Here is a 13789-nt window from a genome sequence, read left to right as displayed (position 1 = left end):
TACATGGGTATAGAATTTTCTTTGTGAGAGTAGTTTAGGATCCTTAGTTTAAGTTGTAGGAATGAAGTTTTCTGATAATGTTAAATTATAATTTCAAGAATCTACCCATCTTCCCATAAATGCTTGGGTGTATTAATATATATTTAGTCCGTCACCTTAACTTTTACAGATTGAGCATTTGATGTTATAACAGTCTGGTGTGTTCTCTTTCGTTGTCTTAATATGAGGCTTTTTATTTGGATGAATTAGATATTTATTTCCCTAATATAATACTTAGGTTAGAAGTTATACAGTCATTGGTCTTTATTGATCACTTCAGGAAGATACAAGTACTTACTGGTCTAAAGAAGCATGTTTGCCTCCTTGTGAACCAATACAATGGTCTTATTAAACCTTGCTTATCCTGTTCAATTTACAACTTTTCCACGTTTACTTGTATATTCTATTCATTTTATATTGTTTTACCTCAGTTCTATTTTTCTGCTTAATTCTAACTCAAGGTGTTACGTTTTATATTTGTTTCTCTGAATGTACTTTCGTATTTACTGAATTCTTTTGTGTGTCTTAAATCTTTTTTCTAAGACTTTCATTTGTCATTTTATCTCTAAACTTCTGAATTACTTTTTTTTTTTTTTTTTTTCTGTCCTGGAACTCACTGTGTAGATAGGGCTGGTCTCTAATTCACAGAGATCTACCTGCCTCTGTTGGAATTAGAGGTGTGTGTACCATACTGGCCTTTTGAACTACTGTTGTTTGTTTTCTTTAATCCTGTGTTAGATATGTTAGGCTCTTTAGATTTCTAGATAGATAGCTTTTGATTAATGGAAAGTTGTAAGCTATGATTTTTCCCCTAGATATATTACCTATTCCTCAATGTCTTAAGTCTCAAATTTCATAAATTTATTAATCCTTCTCTGTATGCTCTGTTTAAAATTTCTGTCTCTTAAAAAAATGTTTCTTTTAAAATTATGTATGTGTGGCTGTGTGAATGTAAATGGAGCTGCCTTTGTAGGCCAGCTCATCCAGAGCCGTGAGCTCTGAGCTTCCTGACATGGGCGCTGGATACCGAGGTCCTCTGCAAGGACAGTATATGTTCTTAATCTTGTTCCCTGGTGCTTCCTTATGATACATTTTTTGTTGGATGGTTTTTTTCGAAGCCACATAGTCTACAGCTATATATAATCTGTTCTTAAATTCATCCATTGAGTTTTAAATGTTTTTACCACATTTTCTGTTCCTCGGAAATCTTTATATTTTGTTTGAAAGTTTTGTTTGTGTTTCTTGATATTTTTCAGCTTTTTAGTATTTAAACTCTCAAGTATAGTGTCCTTATTGCTCATGCTTGAGAACGGGCACATTCACAGTGGTACAGCCATTAGACAGTGCTAGTCTGTGTTTGATCATGCGAACATTCTTAGTATCAGTAAATGTGTTCATTGACTTGTGTCTGTGTGCCCTGCTCAGGGTATGCTATGTCTCTGTGTGCTTTCCCACTTTGAAAATTATTTGTAGGGATGATTTAAAAAGTTAGCTTGTAGAGTCCTTGGCAGCTATTCTGTGGTTTTAGTTTTGCTTTTTTCCTTTTCTGCCACATTTGTCTACAGTGTGGACTAACACAGCAGCTAGAAGACATTATGAAATCTTTAGATTAGTAGAAATTAGTGGCTTGATAGAAGTGGCAATTAAATCCTTTAGATTAGTGGAGATATCTGGAAATTAGTGGATTGATAGAACTGCCAATTTAGAAGAATGTTTTTGTATACTTGTATGTATTTAATCACCTTTTCAAGAGCTTTTTGGGAATAATAATACAAGTTGTCATTGATTTGGTCATGTTATTAATAAGTTTCTGGTAAGTTTTATGATAAATTCGTCTGTGTGAGATTATGAATTGTTTTAACAAGTTGCATAGGGCTGAAGTTCAATAGCTCTGCTTAGAGATATGTGCCTGTTATTAGAGGGAAAAGTCAAAGCATCCAAATGTGATTTGAGTACCAGAATTTTTGCAGCTTAAAAATGAATCTGTAGATCTAATTTATTTATCATGTCAAAATGTTTTTTTATGAGTATGTGGTCACATGTACTACATATTCAAACTGTTCCAGTATTTTGGAGTTAATAGTTTTAATCAGAACTATAAAAGATTAGAAAAAAGCATTCCTATATCTCTCTTTATGTTTTTCTAACTGTCATCTATATGTGATTCCAGCTCTTAACAGACATCATTAATATACCTTTCTAACTCCATCTTCTAGGGATTAGCTGTAGGCTTGGTATTGGGTTGCCTAGTAATGTTATTTTTCTCATCAGGTGGAGAATAAGTCTGTTCCCATAAAAGCATCCTTTCTGTATTAATTGGTAACTGTTCATTTACAATGTAAAATAGAAATGATGTACTTATTTGAATGTCGGTTGTCTTTGGGGTTAGTGACCAACCTTCAGATAACTTTGACCAAATTCAGAGCCCACCTTGCCCATTCCAGCTTGCTAATTTTCAGTGTCGAAAGAATGGTTATCCCGATACCTATCATCCATTTTATTAATAAAATAATCACTAATGTTGGTTTGGGTGTCTAGTCATAGCATAATCCATTTTTTCATTTTACACCCCTTTTGCTTATTTATAGTAGACCCGAATGATTTGTACATCGTAGAACCCCTCAAGTTCTCTCCAGAAAAAAAGGTAATACTCTCTTTTCCAGTCTTTCCAGTCTGTTGTAAGCTGTGTGGTACTAAATAAAAACCAACATTGAAATGTTAATGTGAGTTCTTGTCACCAAGTGCCTTTACCTGCTAAGCCACCTTGCTGACCTTGCTGTTTGTTTGCTTGCTTTTGAGACTCAAAGTAGCTCAGGCTAGCCCTGAGTGGCATCAAACTCACTGCATTCCTCCTGACTCAAAAATCTCTAAAGGGATGGGATAATAGATGTGAACCATCATACCCAACCATAATGTTAATTTCTTTCTCTTTTTTTCCTCTTGTTTATATTTGTTTGTTTGAGATAAAGTCATATGTATGCCTCATACCTGAGAATGACTTTGATCCTGCACCTTCTGAGTACAGGTGCTAGCATTACAGGCATGTGTTACCACATGGAGTTTTTTACTCAGGATCAAACCTGGGGCCTCATGCCTACTATAAAAGCTCTTTACTAATTGAATTGTATTCCCAGTTCCCATATGTTCATTTTCAGTGGTAATAGTGGTACAAATGTTTAGAGGGGTCATCAAACTGTGGGCTATTTTGTATGAAATAGGAGCCAAGAAGGTATTTTCTCATATTTAAAGGATTACAAAGTAAAAACCAAGAATACATTAAAGGGATATTTATGAAGCCTGAAAAGCCTAAAATATTATTATTGAACCCTTTAAAGAAAAAAAATGTGCTGATTCTTGGATGATAGTCATAATTTGGTGAGCATCTGCGTGCCAGGCACAATGCAAGCAGTGTATCTATAATCCTCTCCACACCTCTCAGTGGTCATCTCCCTATCTTAAAAATGAGAATACAAACAGAGGCTGTGCTTTACTTACATGTCCCATTAAAATAGTGGGCAATACTAAGTACCTTCTTAGGATTTTTCCCTTTTGGCTATAAAGTCTTGATTTTCTTTTTTACCTGTCAAATTATTAATATTTATTTTTATTAGCAATTATTATCTGTAGTGATAGAATTTCAAACTGTATATATGGCCCAAGTGGCTATAAGCAATTGAAACTTTCAGCTGACGAACATTTACAAAGTGGGTTGTCAGTGATATTATCTATTCACAGCAGAACTGTGTGTGTGTGTGTAACTGTTTTACTTCTCATCAGCAGTATTACTTTTTTTCTTATATCTCATAGCTAATAAGAAGCTAATTTCTATGCTTTTATTTCTGTTATAGAAGAAACGTTGCAAGTACAAAACTGAAAAGATTGAGACCATAAAGCCTGCAGATCCATTGCACCCTATAGCCAATGGAGACATAAAAGGAAGAAAGCCCTTTACGAACCAGAGAGATTTTTCTAATGTGGGAGAAGTTTATCACTCTTCTTACAAGGGCCCTCCATCTGAGGGAAGCTCAGAAACTTCATCACAGTCAGAAGAGTCCTATTTTTGTGGCATTTCAGCTTGCACAAGTCTGTGCAATGGACAGACCCAAAAGACAAAAACTGAGAAGAGGGCTTTAAAACGAAGGCGGTCTAAAGTCCAAGACCAAGGAAAGTTAATAAAAGCTCTTATACAGACTAAGTCGGGGTCATTGCCGAGCCTGCATGACATAATCAAAGGAAACAAGGAAATCACCGTGGGAGCATTTGGCGTTACAGCAGTCTCGGGACATATCTAATAGGAACTGAACATTTATACTGAAGATTTTTTTTGTTCTTTGAAGAACAGCCTGTGGTATTTGAAGGGTTGGGGAGGGATAAAATATTGGGGAAAGTATTCAGAAATTATGGTTTGTTCTTTTTTTTTTTTTCTTTTTAAAAAGACGGGATTGTGTCAATCTTTGCTGATGAGCTACAGTTTTACAAGGCTGATCTCTTCCTATAAGGATGAAGATAGATATTTTATAAAGATGCTTTTTCACAGATAATTACTGGGACAAAATTAATTTGGAAGCCCAGTTCTTTGGTGGCTAGGAATGAAAGCCTAAACCTCGTCCTTCAGCTTGGTTCCCACTTCTTGCACCTTCCCATATTTATGTGCCTTTTGTCTATTTATAATGCCACTGGGAGAGGAGAGAGAGCTTTTCCTGTCATTTGATTTGTTTTGTGACTTTATTAGGTTTTGAAGCTGCGAACACTACAAGGCTTTAAGGTGGTCTGTGCCTGAAGCTCAGCAGTGTGGGTCAGTTGCATAATGATCCTAAAGACTTGCCAACTTAGAATAGCTCAGCAGTCTCACTGGAAATAAACACTTGCTGAAATTTTCTAAAGTCCTTTTAGATAAAAGGTGATGATTTCACCTTGGTCTCATTTAATTTAGTTGGATTGGGTTATTTTTTCCTGAGTTACTAACTCAGTGAAATGGTAAGATATATTCTTGGAAATGACAGGTATTTGAAAACAAATTTATTATAAATTCACCTTTAAACACACTTAACTATTTGTGATGATTTCTTTACACTGAATTCTCAATGTTCACAGTAAACACTAATCCTCCAAATCTTCACTTCACCAAGGCCAGGTTTCCCATGGTCCAGTCACTGCCTTTGTACATAGTCACAGAACCAGCCAGTGAGTGTGTCAGGCCTTATTCAGTCTAATTGGTTAAGTCTAGCAGGATTATGATTCCTTGATGTTTGCTTTTGTTGGCTATAATGTGCAGATGTATATGTATGTGGTGTCAGCATCTGTCTTCATTTATCCTCCCCCCCCCCCCCAAGCAATTGGCAATGTCTGTCTGAGTAAAATGACTTCATGATGTGTGATTGTACAGAGATGAGTGAAAGTGAAATGTGCTTGTTTTTTGAGAGAATTGACCATTTTATGTTGTAAAATTTAAGTTATAACTTATTGAGCACTTTTGTTAATAATTGTTTTAAATTTGTCTAATACCTTTCTTGGTATTGTTTGTAATGTGATTTATTTAAAGTCTTTTTTGTTTAAGTTGCTGCTTTAGGTTAACAGTATGTTTTAGGAGATGAAATTTTTTTCTCTTTCCAGTCTGCACAATTAGCCATTCAGAGCAATAGGGCCTGATGGTATAGCAGGCCCTTGAGAAGTCCAGATGAGAGCAGAGCTAGAGTGGGAGGTCACACTGTCTGTGTGTTGTGAAAAGAGGGTTTTAAATATGTAACTACAGAGCTGTAGTACCATTAGAAACTGTGAATTTCCAAATAAATCTGAACACTTGTCTTTATTACTTACTGGCTCCTCTATACTTTAAAAGATTGCACAAATGTATTATATACCTCTGATGATAGATTTAAGGTTTTTGCCATCTTTCAGGCTAAATATGTTAGCATTGCTCATTGCTCACATTTCAGGCACCGTAGTATACACGTTTACCTAAGCAGTATGGTTTCTAGTAAACACTAAAAAGACAGTTCTCATATTTAGTAAAATGAATATCTACCTAGAGAATTAAAGTTTTAGTCTGAGTTTTATTTCTCCTTCAGATTATAACTACATGTAAAGGGGGGGGGGGGCAATAAAAACCCAAACCTTTAATGGGTGAAGATTCTTGCCAGCAGCAGATTTGTGTCTGTTAAGAAGCAGCAATCAAAATCCATGGACTGTGAAACTCCTAAAATTTTGAATTACTGCTCAGTTTTTTTGGAAGATTTGTAGCATTTTTAGATTTTGGATTTTGGAATTAAGGATGCCTACCCAATTAACACAATCCAAAATTCTTCAGACACTTCTCCCAAGTGTTTCAGATAAGACATACTCAAACTGACTATATGTGACTCTAAAAGGTTTTCAACATTACCTGGTAACCTAACCTCATTTTATGTGACGTGTTAAGTAAGGTAGTAAAACAGAATGAAATAAAACTTCACTGAACTCAAGCAAGGCAAGTTCTTTGGATTCTTAATGTGTTAGTGGAGGTTTATATATGCATATGATTTGAGGAATTAGTTTTTACAGAGCTTGTATACAGATACAGCATTCTCATGCACACACACACACACACACACACACCTACCTTTCACTGTACAGGATATCTTCTTCTCCAGCAGCATCCATTTTCAGTTCTGTATCTCAAGTACTGTGCTTACCCTCTACCTTATGTTGATACATTATTTTAGATGTGTATCCAATTTGAACACAGACATAAAACATATGTAAACCTGTATTTGTTTGTCTAGCTTAATAAGCCCAAACCACAGAAAATTAAATAAGATATCTTAGAAATACTGGTTTTTTAACTCTATATTTCATAAAAACAGTTATTAAAACCCTGACATGGTTTTATTCAACAGCTAATCTGAGAAATTCAAAACCATGAAAAAAATTGAATACTCACGCACCATTACCCATATTTACCAGTTGTTATATAGTTTTCTTTATTTATATATGGTTATTTATATCTGTGCTATATACATATGTATACATATATACATTTAATGTATAGTGCGGGTACAACGAGTATGTGTATGCATAAGACACATTTGTTAGATGAACATGTTGGGACAATGACCCTTCACCTTAAATTTATGTATTTTCCTAGAATAAAGATAATAACTTTACATGACTATATTAGAGTTCTCTAGAGTAACAACTTAACAATGAATCTCAGTATCTATAAAAGGAATCTCTTAGCATGACTTACAGACTGTGGTTCAGCTAATCCTAACAATGGCTGCCTATGAACAGAAGGTCCAAGAATCCAGTAGTTGTTCAGTCCACAAAATGGCTTTCTCAACTGATTTTCAGTATACACTGGAATCCTGAAGAAGTAGACTGTAATGCCAGTGAAGGAATGGACTTGTCATGCAAAAGCAAACAGGCAGAGCAAAAGCTTTCTTCTTCCATGTCTTCATATAGATTTCCAGGAGAAGGCGTGGTCCAAATTAAAGGTGGGTCTTCCTACCTCAGTCAGTCTGAATTAGAAGTGGATTTTCCTACTTCAAATTAAGCAAAAAATCCCTCACAGATGTTCCCCTCTTTTTTTATTTTAGTTAATTTCAGATGTAGTCAAGTTGTCAACCAAACATATCTCACGTGCTCCCCCCCACCGTCAACTTCACACATAATCATACCTCCTTATATCATGATTAATTTCCAAATGAAAACAATAACCAGGTCATAATTATAGTTAAACATAATAGAACTATCCCACGCACAGTCGCAGATGCATTATATATTCAACCAAGTCATAACTACCTAACATGATAGAACTCTCTCTTGTAAAAGTGAATTATAAATTTAGAATGGGTGGCAGTGTCTTTTGAGGAGCTTTTTTTTTTTTTTTAGTATCTCAAACTTAAATGTGATAACCATTGGTATTCTCTTAAATCATGTTACATCACATGGGAAAGAAAACACAAATATCTAGAGCAATGCATTCTTAATAACAAACACTCATGTCAATTGTCAGCCTTGTTTCTGCATCTGGTCATATGGCCTTAGCTGGAGTTGGTAACTTCCTTCCTCTACCTCTTGGTTTATACAGCCTAGAGTACATTTCTCTAGCTTTCATAGTATCCATGAATGTACTTACATAGTAGATACAGCTGGACACAGCCTGGTGTGACCAGTGTGGTGTGGTTCAGGTACCAAGTGGGTTCTTGGCAGAGAAAAATCCCACCTAGGTTTCTGTTTTGTTTTGATCATTTTATCAGGAGGAATAGGATATATTGGGTTTAGTTTTGGTTTTAAGACTTTTATTTGTATGTGTGTGTGTGTGTGGATGTGTATGAATGAATGTCACATTATGTAAGAGTGAATGTATGTGAGTGTGTCTATGTCACATTGTATGAGGTGTGTGTGTGTATGAATGTCACATTGTGTGAAAGGACGCAGAGGCTAAAGAGGCGTTGGATCCTCTGGTGCTCTAGTTCAAGCAGTTGTGATCCATGCAGTGTGTGAGCTGAGAACCACACCTGGGTACTTTGGAAGAGCTGCACATGCTCTTAATTGCTGAGCCACCTCTCCAGTCCCTGTCTGACCCAGAATTAATTCTGCTGTGCTCACTGTCTTAATGACTGACATATAAGTATAACTAAAAATGTTTGTGATAGTCTGTATATCCAAATGAATACATTTATAGTAAGAGCTACTTTGTCAAATTCCTAAGACTTCCCTTTGAACTTTTGTTTTAATTAAAATATAAAAATCTATATAGAGAGATGTTTATTTCAAAATGTTTGTCTTTTGAAGCTATGTAACTCGCTTCTTAGGGTTGCTGTAATTTGCAATTCTCATACTTTTATATATTGTTGCTATTATGAATGAGGTGCTTCTAATATATTTTCTAATAACTCTTTGATAATATGAAGAAAAACAGGTTTCATTTAAACATTTTATCATTTTACCTTACTAGATACCACTGATTTTTATTCTCAGTGGATTCTTTTACAGTCTACCCACATCACATTTATCTCATTTCATATCTTTTATACCTTTATTATTTTTGCTTTTATTTTGAATTTACTGGAACTTCTCAAATAGTGCTAAGCAGTAGGGGTACTAGCAGGCATCATTTTCCTTTGTAGAAATTAGAAATTTTACAATAATTTATAAACAATAATAGTGATTTGTTTTAGATAATGTGAGTTAGGTACCAGTGGCTCATGATAGAACTGTAGCACTTGATAAGCTGATGATTTTCTGTGAGTTTGAGGTGAGTCTGGGCTATAGAGAGAGACCCCCATCAAAAAGCAAAACAATAAAAACCTTCGTGTTAACTATTTTGCTTAAAGCTTTTCTTAGTTTGGAATGCACGGTGGATTTTATTAAAATATTTTGAGCAACAAATGAGTTAACACTTTTCCTGTGATCTCTGTTGTGAAGTGAATTATTTACTGAGAGGTTATTCAGTACTAAATTATCCTTCATATTATTTGGAGGAATCGGCTTGGGTTTTGAGTCTGTTATTGGTCCAGTGTTAGTTGGCTAGGGTAAGCTATATTTTTCATAACAAATCAAATCTGAAACCTCAGTGAATTAACACATGAAATCTATTTGTCACTTATGTAACATGAAATCTATTTGTCACTTATGTAAAGTCTGATAGAGCCTGATGGCCTTTCTCTGTTGTCTTAAGACTGTTTAGAACACACAGTATCAAAAACTCAGGCAAAAAGGGAAGAGTGGGCCAGAGAGACAGCAATGACCAACTCAAATGTGGAATAAAATGGTTTTTTTTGTATTCTTACTTCAATGTTGAAGTAAGTGACATTGCCCTAGACTAAGCACACTTGGGAGATCTTCCTATTTTTCTCCGCCTCAATATGTTTATCATTAATTTTAATAGTAAAGATAGAGGTTTGATTTAAACATTTTGAACAGTTTATGTAACTGAATTCTTCTATTCAGTGGGAGGGAGTATGGTATCCGTAACTGTCTGCGCTGGAGGCTCTGAAATTCTTCCAAACATTCATCTTCCTATTTCTATAGAAAGCTTTGATGCTGATGCCCGTGTCACCATTTGCTGAGTACTGCTCTGGGCATTATTTTCCCAGATATGACTTGCAGCTGCGTCGTCACAGTGCTCTTTCCCTCTCTGCGGGTTGTTGGACACTTCTCTTGTTTCTGTGTTGTAGAGGAGGTGCATTCAGAACTGGTTCTTGTGACTGTTTACATCTCTTTGGCATCTCACTTTACCATTTCTGATCTGTTTCTCTTAAGATTCTGGCTTAGTTTAGCTCTCGGGCCTTTAGCCACTGTTCTTGCCTAGTGTTTTCCTTCGAACTACTCATGTCTTTATTTTACTGCCGATGTTACCTGATTTCTCTGAACCAATGGAATATGTAATTTTTTTAATTCCATTACTCAGGAACTGCTGCAGGCCTCTGTGTAGGAGCTATGTTTTCTAGAATGTAGTATCTCATGTACATCATGTCCACTTATCTCCTGGCATATGCTCTGTCTAATGGATATAGAAGTATATTTGAAAATCTCAAAAAGCAGCCTGCTTATTCTGTCTCCTGACTAGTATTCTATCTGAGTCCTGGGGCATATAATGTATGAGTTACAAGGCACATTTTAATCTTTGTCTCGCTGTTACATAATCTTGTTTCATGGCTCCTATCCACCTAGATGGCAATAAGACCCTATCTCTCCTCCCCTCCCCTCTCTCTCTCCACATACATATGGATATGTGTGGATATATGTGTTGTGTATCCTTGGATTCTGACAGTTTGTAAGTCTCAGTTATATATACATACCTACACATGTACACATGCATGCATACACATGTCTGTATATCTACATATGTATCATGGCTTATATATAATATGCACACTATGAAGGTTAATTTCAAGTCCATTTGCAAGTTGATGAGATCTAGAATCAGATCTAGAATCCTGGGAAATGAGACTCTGAACAATGCCTTCTGGGGATTATCTTAGGTTAATGAGGTCGGAAGACCTGCTTGCTAGCAAGGGTCCTGAACCAGAAAGGGCTGAGATCAGATATCCATTGTTCTGCTCTTCCTCCTTGTAAATACAGTATGAGCAGCTACTTTAAGCTCCTGTTGGCTTTGACTTCCCAACCATGATGGACTGTGCCTTGAGCTATGAACCAAAATAAAATGATGAGACCAAAGCGGTAACTTGGGGAAAGAAGAATTTATTTTGGCTTATAGTTTCACAGAGAAGTTCTGTGGAAGAGCATGTGCAGAGGCTTGCTTATATGGCAGCTGGGTAACAGGAAGCAACTGGGCAGGGTATGTCCCTCAAAGATCCACACCTAGAGACCCATTTCTATCAGCCAGAATCCATGTCATAAGGGTTCTACAGCTTCCTAAACAGTGCCATCACCTGAAGACCAGGTTTTTAAACACATAAGTCTGGGGGAGACATTTTAGACCCAAATATAAACTTGATGTGTGTATATGTAGTTTATATAGTGTGTGTGTGCATACATATATATATATATATATATATATATATATATATATATACATCTATATGTAGTTTTTATATTTGTAGTTTTATAGATATATGGGAGAATGCTGCACTGGGGAAACCATGTACCTCCATAACTCTTAAAAAATTAAATCTTAACTTTCATAAAAGGATGTTTTGGAGTTTTTCTAGGAGAAATGATGAGCCGACCTCCTTAAGGACCTGAAGGCAAGTATGGGCCTGTAGAAAAGGTCTTGACTGCCGTTTTTGTTGTTGTTGTTGTTGTTGTTGTTGTTGTTGTTGTTGTTTTTGTGAAGTTATTGATCTAAGTAGTATGTTTAACAAGCAGAACTAGAAATGCAACCACTAACTTCTTGGTGGGACTAGTTTTGCCTGTGTTTCAGTATTATGTATGAGCACAACCCATTGTTGTTATGGGTACCACAAGCTCCAAAGCAGTCTTAAACTGCCATGTAGATCTTCTAGGCCCAGATAAAAGGTAAATACCATTTTATTCCCAATGAACTAGTCTCTTCCCATGCCAGGGCTGAGAAGGGTTAGAACCCGGGTGGCAGGGCTCAAAGCAGCTCTTGACCATGTGTTTGCCTTTTCTCTTTTTGTTGGTTGAGTTACAGACATCTGTAGATTGGAGTAGAAGGAAAGAGGTAAATAGAACAAGAAAGTTTCTAACCCGGTGCTGTGGCAAGACAGGCTTTTAGGTCTGGCATGCACTTAAAGATGCATGTTGTCATGCATGTTGGGTTTTTGGAGGAAGCTCAAGCTAGATTTCTCTCACCTTTGTTTCTGGAAGATATGATACGTACCGTGCCTGCCACTTACTCTTGTCCAGCTCCAAGGATCTAGTATCACTTTTTAGTCAGGCTTCCTTTGGGGAACAGAACCAATAGAGCAGCTATAAAATGTGATTTGTTCGACTGGCTTACAGGATACTGCCTGGGCAGTCCATCGATGGCTGAGTTAATGCTGGAGAGGCCAAGAACCCAAGGATGCATACTCCTAAGGGTGGATGTCTGTGGTAGTCCAACCTTCAGTCTCTCCCTTACCTAATTTGTCCCTGGAAGGTGTCACTCACATTCACAGTGGGTCTTCCTACTTCAGATAATTTAATCAAGAAATGAGGAATCCGGAAACCCCAGTGGCTTTCCTTTTATGTCATGCCAGATCCAGTCAGCAGCCAAACAACCAACACAACTGCCTCTAGCCTTTCTCTGTTCCTTCAGGCAGTGTAATTAGAGTCCAGCTCAGCTACCGGAAAGCTCTCACATGGAATTGGCATTTTATTCTCCTGAAAAGGTTCATTCTTGGCACACAGACTCTAAGAATGCTGCCCAATACAGTAGCAAACCTTACATTCATATTATGAGGATAGTTAGCAGCAAGCCTTTAAACTCTAGTGTTCTAGGCAGTATTAGGACTTTAGATAGATGTACTGAGTTCCTCACCAGGCAAGGACGGTGTCACTGTAAGTATCAGTCCTTGGCATAAATCCAGCAGAACTTCCCCCATTTAGTGTGTGTATATATATATATATATATATATATATATATATGTATGTATGTATCATATACATATATAGTCATATCCTGATGAGGCTTACACTCAGAAATACACCAACTTCATACCAAATAACTGCTTAGAACAGAAAATCACATTATCTGTCCTCCAAGGAGCACTTAACGTGAACACTACAGTGATCATAGCCTGGCATGATGGCTCAGCTCTGTAACCCTAGCACTTAGGATGTGGAGGCAGGAGGATTGTGAGTTTGAGGCAAACTTGTCTCAAAAAACAAAACAAAAAACAAAAGCCAGATCAATTTCTGGGCTTGGGGGCATAGTCCAGTGGTAAGCATTCTTCTGAGAGGTGTGTTCCCTGAGATCCACCCACAGCACTGAAAAATATGCTTTAAAACATTTTCCAGTAGTTTCAGGAGAAAAAAACATACTTTTCTTTGAGTTGGTTATGAGCAGTACAAATACAAATGATAATTGTTTCACACACAGTGAAGATTGGTTTAGTGTAGTGAATTAGGATCATGAAAGTGTTCTTTAAAACATCCTGTGTAGGGAGGAAAATGGCATGTTCATTAAATTTGTAACATTGAATTGTGAGATAAGCCCTTCCTTAAAAGAGACATTTTTTCTTCAATGAGATAAAAACATTCATGAACCCAACTGAAAGGCTGGGACTACCATTTCTCTTACAGTAAGAGGCCAGGAAGTCCATGTTGTCAAGTTCTGAAATTGGGTAGTAACCAGAAGTGG

General features: G+C 36.5%; 1 protein-coding gene across 5 annotated transcripts in view; it reads left to right on the top strand.

The window, feature by feature from the left end:
* The window catches only part of Suco (SUN domain containing ossification factor), a 57631-nt gene extending 51780 nt beyond the window's left edge, over positions 1-5851 (top strand). For 2 of the 5 annotated variants that reach the window (XM_021650779.2, XM_021650781.2), the window contains 2 exons: positions 2628-2683; positions 3888-5851. In XM_021650779.2, the coding sequence (XP_021506454.1) occupies positions 2628-2683; positions 3888-4331 (500 nt within the window). In that variant the 3' untranslated portion in view covers positions 4332-5851. Of the gene's footprint in view, positions 1-2627; positions 2684-3887 lie in introns of those variants that run through there. The other 3 variants (XR_009584611.1, XM_021650778.2, XR_009584612.1) reach the window with 3 other exon arrangements.
* Positions 5852-13789: the final 7938 nt, after the last annotated feature.

This window comes from Meriones unguiculatus, chromosome 11 (assembly GCF_030254825.1).
Source record: "Meriones unguiculatus strain TT.TT164.6M chromosome 11, Bangor_MerUng_6.1, whole genome shotgun sequence".
In the NCBI taxonomy this organism is placed as follows: domain Eukaryota; kingdom Metazoa; phylum Chordata; class Mammalia; order Rodentia; family Muridae; genus Meriones; species Meriones unguiculatus.
Note: the sequence above shows the minus strand (reverse complement) of the source record. Positions and strands in the feature narration are given on the sequence as shown.